At 48.4% G+C, this 26,990-nt stretch overlaps 1 protein-coding gene across 3 annotated transcripts; it reads right to left on the reverse strand.

Annotated features, from left to right (window-relative positions):
• Positions 1-1,850: 1,850 nt before the first annotated feature.
• Positions 1,851-26,699, reverse strand: MTHFD2L (methylenetetrahydrofolate dehydrogenase (NADP+ dependent) 2 like). 3 transcript variants are annotated; one of them, XM_071555308.1, is made up of 8 exons: positions 26,212-26,699; positions 20,777-20,961; positions 20,322-20,444; positions 18,480-18,632; positions 17,708-17,815; positions 14,042-14,134; positions 9,996-10,121; positions 1,851-3,420 (listed from the first exon to the last, which is right to left on the reverse strand). In XM_071555308.1, the coding sequence occupies exons 1-8, from the start codon at positions 26,373-26,375 to the stop codon at positions 3,308-3,310; spliced, it is 1,065 nt and encodes a 354-aa protein (XP_071411409.1). In that variant the 5' UTR covers positions 26,376-26,699; the 3' UTR covers positions 1,851-3,307. The 3 variants fall into 3 exon arrangements, 2 of the variants coding, with proteins under 2 accessions (XP_071411409.1, XP_071411410.1); XM_071555309.1 differs by lacking the exon at positions 9,996-10,121; XR_011697837.1 differs by lacking the exons at positions 1,851-3,420; positions 9,996-10,121 and adding an exon at positions 15,415-17,547 and having other exon boundaries at positions 14,048-14,134.
• Between the last annotated feature and the right edge of the window lie 291 nt (positions 26,700-26,990).

The following is a 26,990-nucleotide window of genomic DNA, read 5'->3' on the forward strand; positions in this document are numbered from 1 at the left end:
TCAGCCTCAGGATGCCACTCTGGAGGTCAGGGTCCAGGGACTAGCTCCTGCTGGGCCGGTGTTCCCTCCCTGGTCCTCCCTGTCTCTCAGTCCCCACCATCCAGAAGAGGAACTGCTCAAACAGCTGGTGCTGAGATTAGGAAGTGATCAGACACAAAGATAATGGATGAGCTTCTCCATCAGTGACTGCCAGCAAAAGGCCTTTGATCCCAGGCTCTGCAACCCGAGGGGTGTGCCAATCGCTTCCCCTTAGGCTGGCTGTGCACAGCCCTGGGATGCAGGGCAGCCCCCATGGGGCCTGGCTTGCTGACTGCAGCTGTGGGGCAGGAGTCCAGAGCTGGCAAAGCACAGGCACTGAGCAAACAGACAGAAAGGGCAGGTAAGCTGTTGCCTCCTGTATCAGGAGGTCCCTTCACTACTGCCAGAAGAGCCCACCTCTGTCTCTCCAAGAAGGGACTACACATGGTGAGAACAACTGTACTTTTTACATCGAGTGCTTGCAGGTCTCTAGCACACAGCTGTCAAACACATTTCTTACACTAAACCACTGTCCACAGCCCCAAACACTGTCTAAAGTTGGTCACAGGCAGCTTGGAACAAGTAGAACTGGTGTCTCTGAAGGACAGTGGAGCAGATCACTGGAAAAGCCCAGTTCAGTAACATGCATGACCATCAACAACCTGCCTCCCACCCAAGGAGAGCTACACACTTCTCTCCAGCAACAGCCCTTCCTTTCTCAACTGTGAGCTCCAAGGAAAAACATTTCACAATTCTTATATTTTTAAAACCAAAAACGTTTTAATGAGTGCTCTAATAACGCCAGTCAGCTGCAGTTCTCCCTCTCCACTGTGCTCTCCCCAGGGATCTGTAGGATTACATCTAACCACTTCACATGTTAAGAGAAAAACACAAGCTAGTTATGCACATTTTAATTATGCGTTTTCCTGCTCCTGGACTGCATTCCAGGAGGCTTTTCCCTGCCTTTGCCATCCTGAAGTGCTGCATGCCTGCACGCTGATGGAGTGCCTTGCACACTGCCCAGACACACAGCAGCGTTTCTGCCTACCTGGGTAACCTCTGCTACCAGTCCTAGGCAGGGGTAAGGCTCTTGAGCCCTGCTTTCAACACCCAGCTGCACAAAGGCAGTTTAATCCAGCCTGAATAAGAGAGCAGGCTTTGCCATCAGGGTGTGGCAGGCCTGGGACGAGGCTGCAGCGGGCAAGGCTGTGCTCTGCCCACCACACTGTGCCCATGCTGGGACCGTGACCAGGTCACTCCAGCATGTTCTGGGGTTGGTTCATGGGCCCTTCCCTCGGGATGCCCCCTCTGGGTGTTGTCCCAGTGGAGAGTACACCCACAGGTGTGTCTGGCAGCTCTGAGGATGGCATCCTGTGGAGCAAAGCCTGGCTAACCTGCAGGGCTCTCCCAGACTGCCCAGGGAAAAGGGAAGGGCTTACAGGGCACAGCAGTGCAGGGCACGACAGCCAGGCTGGCTGCAGGGACAGAAGCACAGCACCAAACGTGCCCATTCTGCCCAAACACACAGAGATGGGCAGGGTTAAAGCAGCAAAACCAAATGTGAGCCTACAAGAGCAGTGCAAAGAGAGGGACACAGGGATGCTGAACATGCAAGGCCTCCATCTGCTGTGCTCCAAACACACAGATAAACAAAGGAAAAACACAACCACCCCCAAAACTCTAGCAACATTTTGCACCAGGACTAACATAACAGTGAACAAGTTTTATTTATCTTTCAGTCAGGGGTTGATCAGTCCCAGTATAGTCTCCACAGGTGCCTTGATCCTCCTAACATCCATATTGTCACTTAAATTAAAACATACAAGTGTCTGTGCTATTGGCATTGTTTATTTACTAATAATTCTGTCAAACCTTTGTAAACACTGCATTAAAGCAAACCCTCAGAAAGTCCATCACAAGAACAGTCAGCATGGAAGGGATGCTCCCCCTTGGCTCTTTGAGTACAGTAAGTGCATTTTGCTGTTTCTGTTTGATGCAACAGTATTTAGCCACAATTTTTCTTCTCTTCCTTTTTCCAGTTACCTATAGGCCACCAGCAACCACCTAAAGCTCTTGAGGAAAATAAATCCATGTTATCCCAACTGAGACAGAAACTCAAAGACAAGAAGTCCCACCTGGCTCCACAGCCTTCAGAGGGAATGCCAATAGTGCACACACTCAGCTGAACAGGCACCTCAGCATTAACTCCACTCTGACTTGCACAAGGCAAGAGACTATTATAGATCCATCCAGCAATGAAATTTTTGGGAATAGAAACATCCTGATCTTATTCCATATGGCCCTCTCTAAGCAGCAAAATATTGTGGCTATTGAAACCAAGCCTTAGATCATGGACTCTAAAAAAGCCTTGTCATGCAGCTTCAGAAAATAACAGAATAATCAAATGGCTTTAAATCCCAACACAAATATTCTGTCCTGGATAAACTTCTGTTTTTCTCCTGCTCTTCACCCCCTGCCCCACCATAAGTACTGTGCATAGATAGTAATGTCAACTACATCTCACCTAATTTAAGTCAAACCTAGCCAAGTCAACTGTTCAAGTTTGGGAGTTTCTTGTGAAATGGATTATGCACCAAAACATTTTGTCCAGACATGGAAAAAAAATAATTCAGGCCTCCATTCTACCTCTTTATTCATGCTTACCTCTTGCAGATGCTTAAGATCAGATTTCAGCAGCGTTCAAGTTTACTTAGCTATTTTAAAACATTTATTGAACATTTGCATTCAGGTCAACATTCCTGCCTGGCAGCTGACACAAACATTGCAGTCTTTCACTCCTTTTGGAACTGAAATTTCTGCTGCTGACTCGAAGGGTTTAAAAAAAAAGAACAACAAATTTCAAGACTTCAAGCTACGTCCCGAGTGCTTTGTGGCCTCAGAACCCCGATCATACATTTAAAAGACATCCAGCATGTTGAAACTTAGTTTTCACACAGTTTGATCACACCTGAGGGTCACAAGTGCTTAACAGGACCTTGGTAAGTGCACCAGTGCAGGATGCAGTTGTAATTCATGCTTCATTCTTTGTTCTCAAACACATACCAACAGAACCGTGTGGGCTGCATTCTCCAACTCGTTTTTGCTCACAGTAAGTCAGGAGGAGGTAACACAAAGTATCTGAACATCTTGTAAACCATCAGGTTTAGCACACTTGACATGAAAAAATAAATACAATGTAGAAATAAATATATCTGTAGTAAAAAATAAATGTTTTGTGTATCAATAAATAGAACAGCCCAGATTCTTCTTCCAAGGCAGCCCAGTCTCTCTAGTACATGAGCTTTTTAGCAACTAGGAGTGTGTTCTTCAGAAGCATTGCAACAGTCATAGGTCCTACCCCGCCCGGCACTGGAGTGATAAAGCCAGCCTTCTTCTTCACTTCTAAGAGAAAACAGAAATAGGGACTGGGTAAGAATGTTTCCAGAAGGGTTTTTCCCTTGCACTGCCCAGGGATGCCCAGCTGGTGAGGAGCACAGGGAGCGTGGCTGGGCAGGCACTGCAGGGCACACAGGCACAATGTTCCTGCAGCCCCAGAGCACAGGGCAGGGCTGCGAGCACTGCTGGGCTGAGCATCAGCAGCCAGGGCTCCTCTGGGGCAGGGCTGAGCCACCTGTGCCACCTGCAGCAGCTGCCCCTGCCCCACGGCAGCCACACACACCCAGCAGGGGCACCCCGGGCTCACAGGAGGGGACGGGAGAAAGGACAGCTCAAAACAGAAGGGAAACAGGGACAGCTGAATTAGCTCCAACCATGAACCACAGCACACTATCCAAATTTAGTGCATACCTTGAGTGCTTGTGTTGAGGCAAAGATGTACCAATTAATTTTTGTAAGCATTTATTTGTACGAAGAATTAATGTAAAGTAGCAATAAATCTTGACTTGATATTCTTACATACTGTGCAAAATGCCATGGACTGGAATTGCAAGCTGCTTGCAGAGGAATCCTGTGCAACTTCCTGGGAACTAATCACATGAAAACCTGTAAGGAGCAGTTATTTGCTAATAATGGTCAGTCCAAATGGCCTTTCACTAACCTGGTTCCTACTGAGGGGGTTTTTCAGGCACCACTGTGAGAGGTGTTTTGTTTGTTAGCTTGGGGCACTTTCTTGGCTTGCTTAGTAATAATTTTTGGGTAACTCACACCCCACTTTCCAAAGCATTGTTTTTCCAAAAGGCACACACACAAGACAACTGAGCAAGCAGAACTGACACAAGCACATTCAATTCCACTGAAGTCACTACGGAGCAGACTCCGTGTCTGGCTGTAAGAGATCAAGGGATGGAAAACTTGGCACCTGGGTTTGGAACAAACAAGATCAGTTGGTACTGCTGCGAGAGTATTCATCTTGAATCTAGGTGGTGCTTCACTGTCAGGAAACAAGGGCTCAACAAGCCAGAAGAGAATCTGAGAAATTGGATATTGAGGGGTTTTTTGGAAGAGTATTTATTAGGTTTGAAGGAGGGGGTAAGTGAAATAAAATGGTGTCTGAACTCCCCATGGCAGGGGAGTAACGAGAGCATTTGCAGAAGTTAACGGTGAATATCTCACTGAACTGAAGAACAGAAGAAGATTAAGCCTCATTGAGGAGAGATGGTAATTACAGCTGGGAGGGTTTTAATTACTCAGTTGACTGGTACCATCAGATATACCGTTAAAATATATGGAAAGGAAAACAATTTGCAATGTGGTTTTTTTTAACATGTAAAATATCACAAATTAAAACTTCGTATGGCAGTTACTCTTAATATCCTCAAACACATAATTTGTCTCTCCTGACACTGGTGCTAATAGTTAATGCAGTTACTATGAATTCTGAGATTAATATCCTAATTATTGAAATGTACCCACATCTGAAGGAAACACAGCCATGAACACAGACAATATTGTAGGCACTTTAAATTGAAATACATTTGTTTCCATGGCAATGTCCCATACTCTTTTTGGGGCAGTAGTCAAACTGGTCCTATCTCACTTACAAGGAGGAACAACCCACAGGCAGATGGTGCCATTCCTGAGGAAAGCCTTCTCCTGGGGATCAGGCACAGCAGGCACTGCCTGTGCTCTCAGTGACCCTCCTCAGCAGCACACACACCATGCACTGTTTCCCAGGCTGCTGGGGGATTCCTCTACCCCTGCTCTGCCATTATGGAAATCCCTGTGGGTCAGTGTGGCAGAAGCCATATTTGTGCCAGCATAAAACCACCCAGACAGTTTATTCACAAAAGCTGATGCACATTTTGAAGTGCCCAGCAGGTGTCTGTGCTGGGGGAAGTACCACCTGATAAGCTGCCATCAGTAAGAGTAAATACCAAAGGGGGCAAATACCTTGGCCCTCAAAAATGTAAACAGATTTTCCTTTCCTGGTCAAGTGTATAGAGCCAAAGCCCAGTTCCCAGGGAGCACTTGAGTGTGACTGATCTCACGGAGGCAGGTGAGATGTGCTGTTGGTTCCTTCAGGGCTTGTTTCTGCTTCTCAGGAACAGTGTCACCTTGTCCCCAGCTTTACTCCTACTTCCTCCAGATGTGTGCTGGTCTCCCAGACCTTCCCCTCTAACCTGCAAAGTGCTGCTATGCAAACTCAGTGCCTATAGGGGAGGAGCTGCTATTTTGCAGCTTCTGTAGAACCTTGAAATCTTGCTTTGATTCTTCAGAACAAATGAAATGTAGATTATTTCCTTGAAAAACAGGATCCACTGCTTTGGAAACAGCCCTTCATTCCTAGGTTCCTTTAAAGCTAAGGACATCAGACACCTAATAGTGTTAATCACACAAACCAAGGGCAAGTCTCAACCTGAAGGCAGTTCTGGGTCTTGTGCATCTGCATTAAGTGATGCAGAGTAATTCCTGCCTAAGCACTGTTTCCACACAGCTTTGCAAGTCCCTGTAAAGCTACACCAGATCACTGCAGCACTGCAGCTCGGCCTGAGTGAGAGCCCACGTGCTCAGCAACCACAGCACACAGCCCAAGTTCTGCCCCACATGCTCTGGGGTTTGTCTCCCTGTGTGCTGTGCAACACCAACCAGCAGGCAGCTACCCCATTTCTGAGTCCCTTTGTTTGTGTATTAGTCCTGTTCCTCTTACTGCAGCTATTCTAACTGCAATATAAAGGAAACCCAAGGAATTATGGCCCAGTACTGTAACTGACAATGCATATCTCCCCCTCCAGTACCTCTAAAAGCCAAGCAGCAGAGGCACCCTGAGCAGAGAAACCCAGCATGAAATGATGCAGCACAGGCTCCCTGCACTCAGCTCACGAGCACACTCAGGCAGAGGGGGTGTCATGGCAGCCTTGGCACAGTAGCTGGTGGCAGCAGAAATGCAAGATATCAAAGATGACTTACTGAGGGCCCCCCACACACCCCCTTCTGTGGAGGAGCACCTCGACCGGGCCACCCAGCAGCTCACTGGCACCAGCCAGCCACCAGCCAGCCTTCTGCTGGATCCCCTGCACTCACAGGGCACAACAGCAGCCAGTGCCTCCCCTGGTGTTTGCAGGGCAGCAGTGCCGTGACACAATCAGTGTCACAGAGCTCTACTCACTGCAGAATGAATGCCAGATCTTCAGTCACCTGACAAAGGAATTAACTACAGCTACAGCAGAAGCAGCTGAACATCCATGTTCTGTTCTTGCAGCAGTGTTTGGAAAAGCTGCACACAGAGCTCAGTTGGAAAGGATTCATTGAGTGGGGAGCAGCCTCCCAGGCAGGAGCACAGTGAATGAGGAGAGGCAGCAGACACCTGCCAGGAGCAGCTGCTGTCCCAGAGCCCAGGTTGCTGCACGCTGCAGCTGAGGGACAGCCACAGGATCACCATTTATGTTAATAAACTGGATTTGAAGATTATCACAGTCAATCTTATTCAAAGGAAATGCACAATATACACCTTGCACCACACTGATTGCTTGCTGAGGCACTGCCTTCTGCTGTTCAGCACAGGGAATCCCTCCCTGCTGCTGGTGGCACCCATTTTTCAGAATCTCTTCCACACTGTCAAGTCAGAGTGAACAGTTCTCATGTACAGAGCCAGCAGCTGGGCTCGATGATCCTGATGTGTCCCTCCCCACTCAGCATATTCTGATTCTATGTACAAACCCTTCCACTGATACTGCAACTGCATCACCTACAAAGGCCTTACACAAGGGATTTCTTGACTACATAGGCATCCAAAAAGGACTCAAAGCCAGCATGGCCATCTGTTTGCCCAATACATGGAAGGAATTGTAAAGAAATACAGGCAACTTGGGTTTCATGGGCATTTCCAGTTCCAGGTTCAGAGGTCAGCTACTACCTTGGTGTGTGACTACCCTGCTCTACCAGTCACTCCTGGAAATTATTGGTGTTCCACCCACAAAGGCCATTCCAGCTAAACGTTCTGGGTAGGCTGTTCCTTTATTTCATGTTCCTGGTTCTTGTAGCCCTCCTTCTCCTTTGGCATTATGGCTGTGGCAACAAAAGCCCTATGAAACAGGGCCAAGTACACCCACATGTGTACACACTGTGCATAGAAACAGGTCTCCCTCTCTGTGACTGCAGCTTGCTGCCTAGAGCACAGGCTTTGGAAAATCTTACCATGAACAGACAGCCCCTCTGTGTGCTGGTTGGACATGGAGAGCTGCACAAGCAGCTGAAACTCTCCCTGCCAGATCAGGTGGGTACCCCAGTGCTTTGCAGCTGAACCCCACCAGCACAGTGTTCTCCTGTCTTGTTCTTTTAGACAGCTGGGAACTGCCCAGAAAACTATGCTGGACAAAAATACCCACAATTTTTTATGTCAAAGTAAGGAGGACATGTGGAGATGTGTGAAATCACAAATACTGTTTAAAGACAATAACTGCTGCAAATAAGTGTCACTCCAAGAGTTCTTCTGGGCATTTCTTAGATTGAATTTAATAATGCAAAGCATTAAAAAAAATGAAATTGAAAAGGTATCTTTCTGTTGCTAAAGAGACAAAAATAACCATTAGTGTCTAACCTACCCCACAGAGAATAGAAGATGGTATCAAAGCATTGCTTGGATAAGACAACTGGATCAAAACAGCTTCCAGCCATCTAATAAACTTCATGTCCACTATGGGAGCTTTTCAGCCAGGAGACCTGGGGAAGGAAGCCCTTGCCATCTATTTCTGTGAATGATACTTGGGCTCTGATGGCCCAGTTATCTGCCATATTTTTTTACCCAAAGTGGGTGAAGAGACTGTAGATGCTGGTGGGGTACATGATGGTCAGCAGGTGCCCTGTGTCATGCCAGCCATTCATGTATGTGGGCTCAACTGCAAAAGTCATTTTCACTTTAACATAAATTCAGTCAAGTGATCAAATGGAAGAAAAGAATAAAATGATTTGCTACATGAACACTCTGGCTTGTTCCATACCCCGAGTGCCAAGCCAAATCCTTGCCAAGGGTGGTTTACTTGTTAGTATTCACAAGTGTATACACTGGGATGTTTTCTGTTGTTGTCAGAGATTTAGTGAAACTTTCACCGATACCAACGAACCAACAACAATTTCCCTTTGGCAATGCACAGTGAAATGCTACTTGCAACTGTAGTGGCATAATCCAAGCTGCAGTTCCTCCCTCTTTTTTGGATCTTCCCTCCCCGCAGGTGAAATCCTGAGAACAACCCACAGCAGACATGACGAGACAGATACAGTGCATTGCTGAAACTCTGAATCACGGCCCTGCCACCCGAGCTGCCCCTCCACTGCAGGCACAAGGTCTCGTGGTGGAGGAGAAACAAACACCAAGGATGCAGTTTCATGATGCTCAGAGTTACAGCTTTTTACTGCCAAACCTGCTAAAGCAAAGAGTTGGGAGAAATCTCTGTACTTCAGCTGAGCTCTGAAAAACAGAAAAAGGAACCCTTTGTTTGTGACAGCACAAGCAGGACAAGAAAAGAAGAGAAAGTTTTCAAGTTGTCTTACATAAGTGTGGATTTCTTGGAGCTCTGTTGTGCACACCCACTAACACATTTCCAGGCATATGCCAACAGTTGCTGAGCTCCCCTGGTGCAGGTAATCCCACAGACTTTACCACATGGGTGTTGTGCACCATGAGGAAAAGCAGCAGGAACTCAGGGAGTGATGTAATCACAAACACACACAGCTGGCTAGAAACATTCTGAATATAATTAAGCTTTGAGACATTATGCCAGCCACCATGTTAATAACTGTGAAAAAAAACCTGTGGGTGATTTTCATACTTATCAAAATAAGGAACTGTTGAGAACCATTAATAATGTGGGTAAATGCTGCCTAAGCTTCCCACACTCAACTCTGCCAATAAGCTTTAAGTTTCAACTCCAACAATCCTGCTATTCCAGTCTGGAACTCCTCCAGAGCAGAGATACTTAATCGGGTTGCATTGTGAACTTGCTCTGCAACATGTTAAACATAAAAAGATCAATATGTAACAACAATTTTTATCTGCTACACTTGCCTGGCCCAGGATGTTCAGCAGCTTAAGATGAACCCACATAAGACCTTAATGTAAAGGATAATTTCAAAGCCCAGGTTAACATTTGCACAGGCAAGCACAGAGGGAGAGCACAAAGGAAGTTTGAGAAGCTGTGGTATGGCAATGGCTGTTATGAACAGTGGGAGACCCTCTGCTGGAGGGAGAGCAGAAACTGGTCTAACCAATGATTCTTGAAACACTTCACAGACACAAAGGACTGCACAAAGTGGGAGAGAAGCACCTTCTGCACCATGCTGCCTCAAGAGCTCATCTCTCTCTTAAAGGCTGCTCTAATTAAAAGTAACTCTTCTTCCCTCAAATAACACAACATTTCTTAAAAGCAGACAGCTTGTGTTCTCATTTAAGTAAATAAATGATAAAAAGTCCCTGCAAGTGTTGTCTCATTTGAGACACTGCCTATCCCAAGCATTTACCCCAAATGAATCCTGGGAACTGCAGTATGTTTGTCCAAGAGGTTTCTATGAAGTGTTTCACTGACCTTCAAAGTCCACATCCCCAACTAATTTGGTTTTTCCTGTCAGAGGATCATGGATATGGTTGATGCCCACGTCAATCACAGCTGCACCTTCTTTGACCATATCAGCTGTAATCAGCTTTGGGATACCTGGAATCAGCAACACATCTTTGATTAACAGCCAGGTATCTCAGGTCACCAGTCTTGAATGATGTCAAGCAGTGCATGCACAGGTGTGAGTGCACAAAACACAACAGAATCTTTCACTTCAGTATCTCTTGATACATCCCATAGAGAAAACAAATATTCCTCAATCACGCACGGTCTGTAACTACAACTACTGCAGAAAAAAGACACACAAAAACCCACCACCAAAGCTCTGCTGTGGGATTGGGTTTGGTTCAGGAAACACACTTGACTAACAAGCAATTTTACCTGTTATGGCAATCCCAGCACAGGACACTGACCTTCCAGAGGGTGGCTCCTGACACACCATGTCCTGCTATTTATAGCAATCTGGGAGAGCCCTCCACACCTGACCAGAGGGGCCCGGCCCTGGCACTGCACACCTTCCTCACCTTCCAGTGGGCAACAGCTCTGTAGTATCTGGGGTAGGATTTCTTTTCCTGTTAAGCTCCAGGTGAAACAGCCACCATAAGCCCCCTCAGCTTTTTCCTATGCACTGTGTTTCTTCAGCACATTGAAATGTAAAGCACCTTGATATTCATCATGAAGACACAGGAAACCTAAAAGGTCACTGCAAAGTCTAGATTATGAACTGAGTCCATGGCTGTCTGTTTCCTGTCAGGAATTTCTTTCCTATCATGCAACCTCCATCCTGGAGCGATGGGAATTTCCAACACAAAAACTACAATATACATTTCTTCCTGAGCAATTCCCTTAGTTCTGTGTTCTGAGAGGAATGTTTATCCTGCTACTAGAGTACCTCCAGAAGGGGAGTCTAAACTCTCCTCTCTCCATGAAAGCAGTTTTGTCTCAGACGAAGAAGACAAAAAGGAAAAGAAACCAAATCCCTCTGGTTTGAAGCTGCAGTTTTACTGGTGGCCAGCACTGACACAGAATGCTTTGGCTTCATGTGAAGTGCTGGAGCACAGCCAGTCATTTGGATACAGGCAATACAAGAACCTTCTTTGCTCTCCATTTCTCACTCCCCCATAGGACAGCAGCTTGAAGCTGCTTCTCATGTTGAGCAAGCCAAGTCTTTAAATTCTTCCCTGCCCCATGTGATGATAACATCTGGCTGCCTCTCCTTCATCCCACTCTGATGCAATGCATGCCAGGCTGGCTGGGAGCTGGGTGATGCCTCAGCCTCATGGGGGTAAATGGTGTGTGTGTGATGGGGCTGGCAGCGCATTAACGGAAGCTGCAGTTACACCCTTTGTAAAATGGTTTGATAACAGGCCAAATACTTAACACCAACAAATGAACTAACCCCCAAACCAAAGGAGCACATCTATTTACTTAAGCCTTGTTTACATACTAAGTAGGAAGAGATAAGCACTAGAGCAGCTATTCCTCAAATGCACTAACTGAAGAATGTGGGAAAACCTTAACTGGTAATTTTGGGAGAAAATGGTGAATCACATTTTAAACAAGGGAGAAACAAGGCCCTACCTAATCCCAGCTTAGGTGCAAGGACTGTGAAATAGCCAATTTCTGAGAAAGCTAACCAGATGCTACCTGAATAAAGGGTCTGACTAACCAGCATTTCCTACACAAGAAGACCACAGATCATGTCCCGAGGGACAGCACAAGCAGTCCCAAAAGAATTTCATCTGGCACACTTGTTCCTTTTCCTCTTTAGCTCCTCTCCAAACCAAGCAGGCAGGTGAGTCTCCTCTCTGGGCAGACTGGAAGGCCAAGAGAGCAGGAGCAGCAGGTAACCAGTTCCAGAGTGCTGCCGCCTCCATCACCGCCCTGCAGTGCTGTGCTGGGGCTGTGGAAGGCTGTGCTCAGCCTGGTGCTCTGGGCCTGGGCCAAGGGCAAAAAGCACAGAGTCTGTGGGATGTCTGGACAGGCACGGAGAGCGGGACAGGATGGGGAGCCTATGATGGGATACAGAGTGCCAGCTCTGCTTAGCAGCAAACATGATGCTTTGGCTAGAAATCCGGAAGCTGTGTGGTACTACCACAGACTGATGGAAAAGCAGCATTGTTGGAACTTAGGGTGCAAGGAGTTGGGAGGGAACAAGAGGGAAGAAATAAACTGGAGGGATAGTTACAGTCCAGGTAAGCAGGAAAACAGGGGCCTCAGGTCTGGGGCAAATGAGAGACAGCACACAGAGGTGCATGTTCTCACACTCAGAAGCACTTGATGTGAGGTATTAGCAAAGCCAATGAAGGGAAGTGAACAGAGAAGCACTCAGAGATGGGGTACCACTCCAGAACAGACTCAGTGCAACAAGTCACCAACCAGGAGCTAGGATGGCTCCTGTAAAAGAACTCCATGGGAACAGGAGAATGAGTGAGAATGGACTCTTCGTCTTGCACGCAGACACACACAGAGAGCTCTTTTCCACTGCCACACTTGCACAGTGCCCTGTAACAGCAGCTGTTCCAACCTGGCAGGGTACAAGTCACCCTTTTTGCAACACTCTCTGAGCAGGTCCCACATTTCCGGGGAGTGTGTGATCTCCAAGGAACAATGTGCACGGTTCTCAGGCAACAAAAGGAAGCCTGGAGGGATTCCACCTCTCTGCAGTGTAATCTTCCCCAGAGCACCCACTGGGGCAGGGCTGCCTGCTGTTTGCACAACCCAGCCTTAGGTTTTTCATCATTCTGAGGATATCTCCAGTTGGGTAATGGCTGCTGTGTCATGCTCCTGTCACAAATGACACAGGGAAATCATCTGGAGAGCAAACATGGTTTAACTGCTACTGGGCCTTGCAATTCCAAGCAGAACTAACAACAAACCATGCTCAGTGCAAAAATCTGAAGTGATGATGAACTTTGGATGAAAAGTTCCTGGTTTATCTGCAGTGAGCACACACATCATTATCTGCCCTTCACAGTGGTGAATTCTGGTCAGGCCCACAGCTGAGTAATGAGATGTGGGACAAATGAGCTGTTTCTTGCCCCTCAGCTGCCATGGGAAAGAGACAGAGAAGTTAAACCCTGAAGCAAAGGGCACCTCAATTCCAAAGGAAGAAGCTTTAGACAGCTCTGTCTTCACCTAGAAAACAAGTAAGCAAGATTTGGGTCTTAAGGATGATGAAGAGGAAGCAGAAAAGAGCAAAGACACAATTCTCCTGTAGTGCTCCAAAATGGTACAAGAGAAGGATGATTTCCTGAGGTGCAAGGGACACACAATTTTACCAAGGTTTTAGTAAGTTGGATTATTTCTTTTTTAAAACTAATTTTTCTTTCTATTTATAATACCCGTGAAGAAAACTAGAGGTGGCTCAGAAGCAATGGTGCTTGTTTCTTTGGATAGACTGTCTAAATATTTCACTCTACATTGTCTATACTCTTAAAAACATTGATTTTTTTCAGACCCCTCCCTCTAAGCAATTACCATTCTCTTCCTCTTACATGACAATTGTAAAAGAAGAAAACCCCACAAACAGCCATAATAACAGAGGTTACCAAAAGCTCCAGTTAGTTTGGCCAGGTTGCCCTTAACTTTAACAGCAGGGAAACGATACCATGGTTTTATGAGTGCAGCCTCCAGCTGGTTTTAAAAAACCCTCCTGTCAAAATTTAAATGACTCATGATTTTTGCACGGCACAGAGAATGTTTTAATTTACATAATTATACCTGTATAAACTATGCACTGACTGGTTCCCAATCTTGAGTTCACTCTGAAGTCTCCCTAAGGCAAAGGTGTCACATGTGACGAGAAACAGTTTATGAGTCTGCAAATGTGAAGGGCAAGAACAAAGAGCCAGATCACTTGCCCTTCCTCCAAGCAGAAACCCTCCCTGCTGCAACACCCTCAGCAAGCACGAGCACCACTGTGCAGTGGAACTTAAGGCAGCTGGGCCCACAAACTCCCCAGTTCTCTTCTGGGTTGGAAATGCTGCAATTGGAGTATTGACAATTAGTAATACCTGCAGCTACTACCACTATGTCAGCGAGCTGTGTGTGGATCTTGAGCTGCTCTTTTGGGGTGTATCTGTGAGTGATGGTCACTGTGGCATCACCTGAAATGGAAGAGAGTATCAATTAACTGCCATACACAAAATGAGACAAAAAGAACAGCATTTACTTTCAGGTGCAAATTAACAACAGAGCAGATGATGGTCAAATTTGTCTTGGGATGCAACATTTAGATCAGCATAGGCAGAACACTCAACACTTGCTGTTCACACACATGAAGAAATGTCCACTCATAGAAATTCTCATGGATTAATTTATAGGCTGTGGACTAAATTATTCCTTCCACAGCTTTGTTACATTCAGTGGAATTACACAAAGCAAATCCAGCATGGAATTCAGTGTCTGCTTTCTCGAGCCAAATTTGTACAAGGTGCACAAGACTCAGTTGTTTGTCCCAAACTGAAGCTTCCAACACAAGACCACCAGCAGAGGCAGGAGGACAATCCTTCAGGGCAGCCTCAGAACCCCTGGGGCCTGCTCTGCAGGCACTCACAGTGCTTGGCAAGAACTGCAAATAAACCCTCCCAGCAAGATGTGAAAAACCCCTCTGCTGTTTGATGGAGATCCTGGGGCCATGACACACAAAATGAACCGGCATGGGCAGAGGGGCTGAAATGTCCTACTGCATCCAACACCAAGAGTGGAGATCCCTTAAAGGCTGCCCAAGCAGGCAGCCAAGAGAGCAGCTCACAAAGGAGATTGCTTCCAATCCTCTTCCTGTTGCAGTGTTCAGGTGTTACATCCCCCCATCTCTGCCTGCCACTCACCACAGACTCCCAAGCCACATTACTGACCATTAAACTGAAACTTTTTGCCATCTCAGACATGACCAGCACATCTGCTTCCTCTGGAATGTGTCTGACTGATCTAATCCGTGCCTCTCATTAATTCTCTTCCTCAAGCATTTCATCTTCAACCTCTCTGTGCTCCAACTTCTCTGCTCCTTCCCCTCATCTTTAACCCCTCTTCTTTTGTCTCTATAGTGCACACCGTCCCTTTAAAGAGAAACACATCAACACATTTGCAGATAATGGGAACACAAAAGTACAGGCTTAAAAACAAAGTCTTCTGATACTTGCTTTAAGCAAAAGAAGTTTGCCTTGCCCAAAATCACAATCATTACTCAGCACAGACTCTGAGAAAAACCACTACATAAACCCCAAAGTTACGAAGTTACCTCCAAGTAATGACATCAGTAACTTGCCAGTAAGATTTTAGTGAGGAACCTGTCTGGAATGAGCTCCTGAAACCAAGGAATTCCTCTCACTACCAAAAAGGAAATGAGAAAGAAGGGGAAAAAAGAAAAAAAAAAAAAAGCCCCTACCTTGAGAACAGCAGTCCAGAAGCTTATAGACACCTCTGAAAGGGGAGGGTTTCCACTTATTTGTGATCAGGCCAAAACAGAAAATAAACAACTATTTACACACTGCTACTTCTGCTGAAAGAAGAGGAATATATTTAGCAATTAAGATTCCACATTATACTCCCAAATCATGCCCTAGCCTTTAACACAGTCAGCCTCTTGACCTGCCTACACGGAACACCCTTTGTTTTAGGAGGGGTTCTCACAGCTTTGCCATCTGATCAGACATTGCCACCTGCAGGAGACGACTGTGCCTACACACAAAACGTCCCAAATAAAGACAGGCCACAACTTCTCAGTTCTGCTTGTGATCTGTCAATAAACCAACCAAAACCTACACCAGAAATGAAGACAAAAGTAAAATCACACACATCCCTTGCATCACTTCTCAATAAAAATATTTAATCAAATCATCCCAGTTGCTGACAAATCGCTATGCAGAGTGATAACCTGACTAAGTTCCTTTTCAGCACTTCATTTTAGGTCTGGTCTGGTCCTCATCCTCCTGAGCTAACAATACAAAGCTGAGGCTTAGCCCTGGCCTGGCTCTCCCTGACAGGCCACCCAGGCTGGGGCAGACTGAAAACCACCCGCAGGAGATGAACCACATTCCACAGAATCCCAGACTATTCTGGGTTGGAAGGACCCACAGGGACCATCGAGTCCAACTCTTCAGTCAGTGGCCCACACAGGGGACTGAACCCCTGACCTTGGCATTGTTACAGCCAAGTTTGAACCAACTGAGCTAACTTTCTAGCCCCCACACCTTCAAGGACAGCCCCATCTGCATGTCAGGAATGAAAGCCCCACCAGCTCACCCCAATTACCAAACTATTCACCCTATGAGCACAACTTAAACACACTTACCACCGGTGTATTGTCAAAGAAGTCCATTTGCTCCTTTGTTTTCTCATTGCCAGCTGCTTAATACTGTGTGCCACCACTTAGCAGGTGGGAAAACGAGAAAACCTACCTTAAAATAAACCCCTTTGTTCAGATTAAGCAAAGATAACTCCAATGAGGTAACTCTTTGGGTATTTACATCCCAGTGCCACTTTGGTAACATTTTTCTGTCCAACATCATCCACAGGACACACAAAGCATCACTGACAATGCCAGTGAAGGGGACTGCCAAGGAAGGTGTGTGTAACATGTCAGGAACCAGGACACTGGCACAAGACTCCTCATTTCCAACTGAGAGACTCCTAAATAGTTTGCACACTGACTCTGTGCTGTCCCAAGCCTGCTTCCAACACCAGCTGCACTGCCATGTCAGCCTTTGTTTGCAGCAAGTGCCAAAAATGACACTCATTTCCATGGGAATGGGGATGAGACCAGAATTATGCACCCATGGTAATTACACCTCAAACACTGAGAGAAGTTTCAAATAGCAACTTTCCCACAGAGGCTGAACAGAAAGACCAACTCTATGATTAGCACAAAGCTTTTAGTGTTTTATTATATTAATAACAGATTTCACTCCACTCCTATTAAATATGCCTGGGATTAAACACTGGTGTTTCCCTCACTCGTGCACACCACCGTGACAGTTTCTAACAGCAAAGTAAAGTTGCAAAAGGGCACCATTCCATTTCAATTCTATTTGTTTTTCTTCCTACAGCACAATTAGAGCAGCACATGCAGGCTTCTGTAATTAGAATTGCTTAAAATACTTCCACTACAAGTCCCAGTTTCCAGGGGGGTAGAAACTGCCCTGCAGAAAAATCCCCCAGGCCAACATGCAATGTCCTAAAGCTCACACTGAGAAGTTACTTGGTTGGGCATTTTCAAAAACACCACTTAACAAATCATGTCATCTTTATGTTACACATATAAACCTGGATGTGGATACACAGTTGTGTGCTCATGTGTGTGTGAAAAATGAAACTGTTATTAAATAGGCAGGAAGAGAAGGCACAGAGCTGCACTACTCTGTACAAACATCACACAAACCTCTGTAGCTCTTGAAGGCCACACTGTCAGTGCTGTCCTCAACATTCAGTATTGAGAACCACGTTGAAAGAGCAGCCATTTCAAATTGAGGAGAAAATGATGACATAATAGCAGAAAAACCTGTGTCCAGAAAATGCTCACCTGAGAATACACCAAGATAAATGTGAGCAAATTTGCTTCCTTGCTCTGGTTGCAAGTATTGACAAGAGTGAAAAGTTTTCTCTTCTATTTGAATCCTCTGGTCAGCTTTATTTTCAGGATTTCACAAAAGGAAACATTAAAATGACATCTCTGGACTTACCTCCAGGCCTTTCATGCTCTCCATCAGTGTGTAAAAGCACTGAGATAGGCATTCCAACATTCTTAGATCTTCCAGCTACAACAACATTTTTTCCAAATGTTGGTATTCCTTAGAGCAAAGAAAAAAAATTATATTCCACTCTTTTGATACACCCAAACACTTGTTATCCCCAAGACAGCATTGTCTGCTGTTGTGGATTGCTGACAACAACACAACTTGAAAATCCACAAGGCTGAATTGGAGGGCTGAACACACAGAACAACTTTCAGCTTTCCCCTTGGAGAAAGAAAACTGGCAACCCCGTCAGGTTATCTGAATCACCCTTAGCAGGGACTTAATTTCCTTTCTCCAGCCACAAAGGGAAATGGCAGCTCTCATGGCTACCATTAAGAACAGGGGAATTAAGTGCTCCCATTCTTGATCATGTTTTTTTCCCCTTCGCCTACACAAACTTATGCATTCAAATCTTCTATCTGACAAAAAATCAGGAGGTCAACAAGAGCACAGAAAGTTTCCTGCAACATTATAAAATGCAGAAAATTCCCCAAGTGTGCCACCAAGTGCTACTGCCTACACTGAATTAACAGCTATGCTAGTGGCACAAGATGTCATCCATTTGGCATCTCGTTAGTATTCAGATCCCTCCTCCAAATGCTTGTTCTTCACTCAGCCCAATACCTAAAGATAACCCACACCTTTTCAATCACACCTGACTTACCCCTTTGTCCCTCTCCCCGGCTGAGAAGGGTCTCAGGCCAGCTGGGCTGCTCACCTGTCCGCTGGATGATTTCCCACACGGCAGCAGCAGTGGCAGGAACGATGGAAGGCTGATCCAGACACAGATGCCCAACGTTCAGGATATGGAAGCCATCCACGTCCTTCTCAGGGGCAATGGTGTTGCAGACTGTCCGCTCATCTATGTGATCTGGGACACACACGGCCCCCAGTTACAGTTCTGGCACTTGCAGGAGTCACCAGCGTGTCTGAACCACTACAGAGCAACACACACACTCGGTCTAACGAGGGCAGATTACCGTTCTACACCGGGAACAAACTGCTCCCTCTGAAGGCAGCAGTTACAACTTCACCCTTTCCACTATCCACTCGAAAGGAAACTATTCTGTTTGTCTAAGGTCTTGAGAGGTTCAACCAATTCAACCCATTCCCTCAGGGCTGAGGCATTTCCGTGTAGGAGCATCAGACATTCCGAGTGCCCCAATCCCCTCCCCTAAACAAAGAATGCAGTTCTGACAGTGGCACCCACGGCCCCCATGAGCCCCCACACCAGTGGCCCCAGTGGCACCCACGGCCCCCCTGAGCCCCCACACCAGTGGCCCCAGTGGCACCCACGGCTCCCCTGAGCCCCCACACCAGTGGCCCCAGTGGCACCCACGGTCCCCCTGAGCCCCCACACCAGTGGCCCCAGTGGCACCCACGGCCCCCCTGAGCCCCCACACCAGTGGCCCCAGTGGCACCCACGGCTCCCCTGAGCCCCCACACCAGTGGCCCCAGTGGCACCCACGGCCCCCCTGAGCCCCCACACCAGTGGCCCCAGTGGCACAGACTCCTCCCAGCCCTGGGCAGCACAGCCGGGCACTGGGGCTGCAGGGGATCAGCCCCTCCCTTGTGCAGCCTCCAGACACAGAGAGTTCCCTCCTGGGCTCTCAGCGCTGCTCCTTGTGCAGGAGTTCTGACTGCTGCAATGGCACTGGATACCTGCCCCGTTCATGCCAACCTGCTCTCAGTGCCAGAGCTGTTGGTCCCAAGGAACCCGAGCACATTCCAGCAGCCCCTTCCTCGGGCCCAAGGGCTGCCCCGTGCTGGGGTTGCACTCCCACCTTGTGGCCACTTGATTTCAGCAGGGGCCGGTTTGGGGCAGCTCGTGGGACACCAAGGGCAAACCTCCCTCACCACGGACACTGCTCTTGATTGCAAAGATAAACAAACAAATCCTTCCTCTGCAGCTCCCAGCACCTGCCCCAGGTCTGCTCTCTCACAGATGCAAAACAGTTTTAGAGCTTTTTCTGTTTTGGGGCTTTTTTTGCAAGTTTCATCACTGTAAAAATACCACTTTGCCAGAGACTCCCAAGTGCTGTTTCAGTGAGATTTTATTCCAAATTAGGAGAAGGGAAATAAAAATCCCAAGAATTCAGTCAAGGACTGCTGCATAAAGCTCACCTGGACTATGAGGGACAGCACAGAAAACAGAAAGCAATGTTGAAGGCAAAGCCTGCAATCACCATGAGAAAAGCTGCAGCACATTCTCTTGCACAGCATAACTTGGCATGATCAGGGGATGAGGGTATGAAGCTCAAGCCACAACAGTGGAAAAATGTGGAAAAAATAACTGAACTGGATAAATCATGTGTGGAGGGAAACACCCTGAAACACCACTCCGACTGATCATTAGAAAGAGGTGAGTCTGACATATGAAAGTATTCTCATGGTTTGTTTAAAATGAACAGCAGGTTGAACAAGAAGTTCCCATCTCACCCAATCCTTCATTAAGCACGTCCTCTCTCAGCAGCTGCTCGTCCCTAAGACACACTCACAGTGTCACACTCTTTCCTCTCACACAGACTCACATGCAGAGTGGCACAAAGGGGTCACCCACCTGGGAGAGGAAGCTGAACCAACAAACCAGTAACTCTGGAATCCTTGTTCAGTTGCACTGTCAGATCTAAGAGCTCTTCCTGAGAAATGTCTTTGGGCCTCAGAATGATCTCACTAGAAATGCCTGAGAAAAACCAAAACCAGGGGACACATCAGAATCAGGAAATGGATCTCTGGGCAGCTTAGTCACTGAGTCTAAAAACCTGTCTGATGCCTACAAACTGTTTCCTAACAGCGTTGCAAGACACAGAATTAAACTTAGGGCTCCCATTCAAGTGGCATTAAAACTACTTTCTCCCCATGCCCATGCAATTTCTTTGCTTTATGTTCAGCAGAGAAGATGAGAACGAAAGTGGTGCTAAACCGAATTAAGACAAAAGGGGAACTCCTGCTTTAATTTTTTATTTTTAAATAGCAGTGGCTTGTCTGTGCCAGAGGATGACCTGTATGACATACCCACAGCTGCAGCTGCTTTTATCTTGTTCCTGACGTAGATGTGACTGGCTGCATTGTCTCCCACCAATATGACAGTGAGATGAGGTCTCTTGTTCCCCACGGCCATCCACGACTCCACATCCCTCTGAACCTCCTTCAGAACTTGGTTAGCAAGCTTGGTCCCCGAGATAACTGTTGCTTCATCACTAGAAAGACAAAAAGATACACAATATTCAGGTGTGAAATCTCACCAACCAGACACTTTGAAGTGTGTGATCTACCATGTTAAACACTGCAAGATAGTTTCATCCACTTGTTAGTATTTCAAGCACTATTTGACAAATAGTAACACTACAAATCCACTGGAAAAGGAGGGTTTCCCCAATCCCTTATTTAAAGAGCAACAAAGTGCCATAAGTGCCCATGGCAGAGGAGCTGACCAGCCATAGCCCACTGTCGCAGGTTTGGCCTAGCTGTTGCCAACCCTGGACTGGCCCCCCTTCTCCCCCCAGAACCTTCCCAGCAAAGGAAAGAAAAAAAACTGAAAAGAAACGCACTCTAAAGAGACTGAACTGAATAAAAAGAATAAATTATATTTACTAACATTTACAAACCACACTGTATACACAATACTTAGGATCCCACTCCCCAGGGGAGAGGGGAAGGGAGAAAAAGGGGATTGATTAGCTGGAAAATAGGGAAGACACCAACCCAACCCAAAGAAACCGAATGAATCAAAACAAACACAATTAGAAACCTCAAGGAAGGGGAACAAGAATGAAACAATCTCACCCAGGACAGGAGAAACACCAGGGACCAGAGGGACCAGGCTTCAACCACCTCCCTCCAGCTCCTCAGCCAAGGAAGGGAAGAAGGAAAAACCACTCCCCCACTGCTACGTGGAAGACACGTGTGGAATACTTGTAACTTCCTTAGATACAATGGTTACTGGGGAAGCCATGGGTCAAACCATTACACCCACCCTCCCAGCACTGCTAGCCAGCCATGCTCAACATCCATCAACTCCTCCACTTGGGAACGGAACATGAGAACATTCTGGAGCTCTCTTCAGTTTTAAGGAATCTTTGCTCACCTTCCTCCCCAAATTTCCTCAAAAATCTATTTGACTTGGGGTTATTCACACTATTCTCTCTCCAATCCTAGATAACATTATTTAGTACTGTTTAACCCTCCTTAGCACTTGACCCAGCAGTTAAACCAGTGGTGACAAACGCAGGAGCTCCTGCCATGTCCTTTCAAATCCCTGTCACTCCAGTAACCTCCCAGTAACCTCCAGTAACCAGCACTACAGCAGATGAAGACCCGCCCTGGGTGAAATGCTGCCCTGTACAAAAGCAGAGGAAAACTGAGGGAGTCTGGTCATGAACCTGTCTCAGAACTCCTCAGGCCCCTCTTTCCCTCTGTCACTGCTGTGATATCACCCCAGCCAGGGATGTGGAACCCCCTCCCACACTGCACCGACCTGGGACAAACAAAAAACCTCTGCCACCTCTAACTTGCAGATTAAACAATGTTAGTTCCTTTGTATCAAATAAACAGCCTGACCATACTAACTGTACTGCCTGGTGCTGGTGAGGTGCTTGGAGGGGAAAGCAGGGACAGAAAGCTACAGAGCAGCAAACTGCACCACTGATCTCCAAAACATGGTCTGCTGTAACATTCAAAGCCATAACGTGGAGAGGCAAAAGCAGTAAGCAGCCTTTGGCTTATTTCAGCAGTTTCTGCAGTTTCACCCATTCTCAGCAAACCTCCATGGGCAGAGAACCCAAAAGGCACCAGTGTGGAAGGAGGAAGGTTCCTGGTTCATCAGCTCCTAACCAAACATCACCAAAGGATTCCTTGATTGATCTTACTAGAAATGAAGCCTCTGGAGAAGGTTTTCTCCCTGCTAATACCCTTGGCATCCTTCCCCAAGATCCAGAGCTTGACATGGAGACACACGAGCTCTGTAACCTCTGCCTTGAACTGGATAAATAATTTAAACACGACCACTATTTGTAACTGTCAGTTGAGAAAAGAGTCCAGGTAAGTTATAACTACAAGGTCTGCTGTAACATATAAAAATAAAATCACAGTGCCTAGGTAAAAAAACCCAAATCCACACCAAAAAAGTGCAAAAAAAAATGGCAAACAGGCATACAAACAAACAAAAAGCACACACACTCTGCTAAAAACAATTTATCCAACTGTTCATCAGCAAAACAAAGCATTAGGAACACACTTAACACACAAACCCACAATCCCCGTGCTTCTTTCCATTTTACACCCAAACACAAGTCTCTGTACTGTTTCACCTATGAGGAAAAATAATTCAGCCAACACGTGCAGTTTTATTTCTTTTCCTGTGTGGCCTGCTCTGCCTGTGCTCATTTGCAGAGATGACGAGCTCTCTTTATTTATGTTTCAGCTCTACATCCCCTTGGCACAAGACACTCCTTTCCCTGTACTCATTATCCCACATAAATAATTACTGCTCAGCTGTCCAGCAATGCCATCCACACGGAACAACACAAAGACTGAATAATATTTTGGTGCCAAAAATATGTTCAATCCATAGGAGTGTGTATCACATTTTTACACTACTTTCATTATAAACGCATTATGGAACACCAGGTTTTCCCAGCCTGTAAGCAACCCATGTTAAATGCACTCTCCTGCTTAAAGGGAAGCCTCAGGCTCATTAAGCTTTCAGGGTCTGTCCTCGCAGACATCTCACCATTCTCACCTCATCACCTTCAGTCTCCTCAGTCATCCAAGGATCAAAAACAAAGCAAGTCAACAGAAAAACAGCGCTAAAACCACCCATAGGTAGGAAAAAACCACCCCAAAACACCCAAACCCAGGACAAAACACACATAATATATCCTGGCCAGGAGGTGCTGGGATAAGGTTCTTCAACACCTGGATCTCTCTGAGGACAACCGTGAGTTGCACAAGCTTCAGCAAAAATAAATTTTAGAAGGCAAAGACTTGTCTGAAAACAAAAATGCTTTAAGCTAAAACTAACAGCCTTAGTCAGCCTCTGGTCCAGTCCAGAATGGTGCAGACCGACACACGCCATACCCCAAAAGGGCCAGCACTGACCCCTGGGCTGCCTCCAAATGGATTATTTTTAGCATTGTAACCCCTGCCTTGAACTAATATAATATAATAATATAATTTCAAGATGACAACCGTTTGTAACTGATAGTTTAGCAGAGAGCCCAGGAACTACAGGAATAAGGAAAGCATCACCTGTGCTGAAAGGTTACACTGCAGCAGGCTATTAGAGACTCTGAAATTAAAAAATGAATCATTATTATTATTTTAAGTTGTAGCCACATGAAACCTTGACCAGGTGTTGGCCAATGGCGGGTTTAAGGACAGATTTGATCTATGTTATGATGCCACTCTGTCCCACTGGTATCCTGGAGCATGGGTGCTCTTATTCTGAACCCAGTGTGACTTTAGCCCAGAAAATTCCCTTACTGAATCCTCCTTGTTAATGAATCCAGGGACTTGCAGGCCATGACAAAGATTTCATCTGCAGTTCTAGACAAAGCTATGCACTAAACCCCCAAGATGATATGGAGCATCACAGTGGGATTTGACATGTCCTGTACACAACTGCACAAAAAAATGGAAAACCAACATCCCAGGAACATTCCTCTTTTGCAGAACCAGAAAAAAGTTACCAGCAGCACAGAACAGAAGGACACACACTGGTCCAGAAAGACAGTTGGTTGTGCCCAAAGTGGCAGAACCAATTCTCGATCCACAGGAGAGCAGACACTGATTTCAGTGGCTGTTCAGCTTCCTCATCTTTTCAGTTTGAAAACACAGAGCAAAGCCAATGCCTTCAGCACAGGTGCTTGGGAACTGCTGACCAGAGCCAGCTTTCAGTCTGGATTTAAGACAACTCCAGTGTAAGTGAAAAGGCTGGCAAGAAGGAGCTCAGTGAAACCCTCCCACCCACACCCAGGAAAGTGCTCGGAGCCGCTGTGATACAACCTCAGCACCAAAATCCCCCTGCAGACAGCACAACAAATTAAATACACAGGTGATAACGCCAGGAGACTGATCCTTCCTGCACCAGGCAGTGTCCTGCTTGCCACCACACATTAATGTCTATGGCAATGCCGCAGAAATCCACTGAGAGGCTCCTTAAGGTACCAGGAGCAGACAAATGTGCAACAGCAGATCCCGCTCAGGGAGCGGACAGGACGGTCAGTCACACCGCAAGGGTTCCTGCAGCATAAGGAGCTTCAATGTGTGACGGATCAGCGGGCAGGGCCGCGGCCCGTTCGCCGCCCGCCCTCCTGCTGGCACACGGCTCCGTTTGCCCGGCAACCGGGGGCACCCGCGGGGAAACTCCCGGCAAACCGAGGGCACCCACCGCCCAATGCCCCGGCAATCCAGGGAGCACCCACCGCCCAATGCCCCGGCAATGAGGGGGCACCCACCGCCCAATGCCCCGGCAATCCGGGGAGCACTCACCGCCCCAGTGCCCCGGCAATCGGGGAGCACTCACCGCCCAACTCCCGGCAATCCGGGGTACCCACCGCCCAATGCCCCGGCAATCCGGGGAGCACCCACCGCCCAACTCCCGGCAATCCGGGGTACCCACCGCCCCAATGCCCCGGCAATGCGGGGAGCACCCACCGCACAACTCCCGGCAATCCGGGGGGCACCCACCCTCCAACTCCCGGCAATCCGGGGCACCCACGGCCCAATGCCCCGGCAATCCGGGGGGCACCCACCGCCCAATGCCCCGGCAATCCGGGGGCACCCACCGCCCCAGTGCCCCGGCAATCCGGGGGCACCCACCGCACAACTCCCGGCAATCCGGGGGCACTCGCGGGGAAACTCCCGGCAATCCGGGGGCACCCACCGCCCCAGTGCCCCGGCAATCCGGGGGGCACCCACCGCCCCAGTGCCCCGGCAATCCGGGGGGCACCCACCGCCCCAGTGCCCCGGCAATCCGGGGGCACCCACCGCCCCAGTGCCCCGGCAATCCGGGGGGCACCCACCGCCCCAGTGCCCCGGCAATCGGGGGGCACCCACCGCCCCAGTGCCCCGGCAATCCGGGGGCACCCACCCTCCAACTCCCGGCAATTCGGGGGCACCCACCCTCCAACTCCCGGCAATCCGGGGGCACCCACCGCCCAATGCTCAGCCAATCGGGGGGCGCTCCCTGCGAAGGGCGGGCCGGGGCGCTGCCCCCTCAGGCGTTTCCCGCCACGGCGTGAGGGGACCGATTGGGACGGGAGAAGGAAGGAGCGCCCGCCACAGTGTGAGGGGATTGATGGGCACGGGGAGAAAGAAGGAGCGCCCGCCACGGCGTGAGGGGATCGATGGGGACGGGAGAAGTAAGAAGCGCCCGCCACAGTGTGAGGTGACCGGTGCGGACGGGAGAAGGGAAGGAGGGGGCAGACTCCCCGAGGGCCGCCGCGTACCTGTGGGCGCTGCGCGGGGAGCTGCCGGCGCTGCAGGCGGCCCGGGGCCCGGCCCGGGACAGGGTTCGCCACCGCCTCGCCGGCGCCCAGCGCGGCCGCAGCAGCCCGGAGCAGGAGGAGGCGGCGGCGGCGGAGAAGCAGAAGCCGGTGACGGGCGCCGCCATGTCGGTCGAGCCCCAGCGACGGAAGCGGCGCCGCAACCAAGCGACGAGGGAGGAGCTGAGGCAATTAGCGGGACCGGGGGCGGAGCGGGGCGGGCGGTGCTGAGGAACGGGCTTCGCCTGAGGGCAGGGCGGTGCTGAGGGTCGGGAACAGCGCACGGGAACCAAAGGGTGCAGACAGAGTCCGTCTTTGCGGCACCATCTCCGAGACTCCAGCTGTACTCTCAGGCACGATGTCCGTGTCACAGCTAACGGCGGTCACTCAGCTCCGCCCGATCCTCGGCTCGTCTCGGTCCTCAGCACTGCCCGGCCCTCAGCTCCGCCTGAGCACCTCCCGCCCCCGGCTCCAGCTCCGCCTGAGCACCTCCCGCCCCCGGCTCCAGCTCCGCCCCAGCCCCGCCTGAGCACCTCCCGCCCCCGGCTCCAGCTCCGCCCCAGCACCGCCCCAGCACCGCCCCAGCTCCTCTCGCCCTCAGCTCCGCCCCAGCACCGCCCCAGCACCGCCCCAGCTCCGCCCCAGCTCCGCCCCAGCTCCGCCCTCAGCTCCTCTCGCCCTCAGCTCATCCCGCCCTCAGCTCCTCTCGCCCTCAGCATTGCCCGGCCCTCAGCTCCGCCCTC

Source organism: Pithys albifrons, chromosome 5, assembly GCF_047495875.1.
Source record: "Pithys albifrons albifrons isolate INPA30051 chromosome 5, PitAlb_v1, whole genome shotgun sequence".
Classification (NCBI taxonomy): Eukaryota; Metazoa; Chordata; class Aves; order Passeriformes; family Thamnophilidae; genus Pithys; species Pithys albifrons.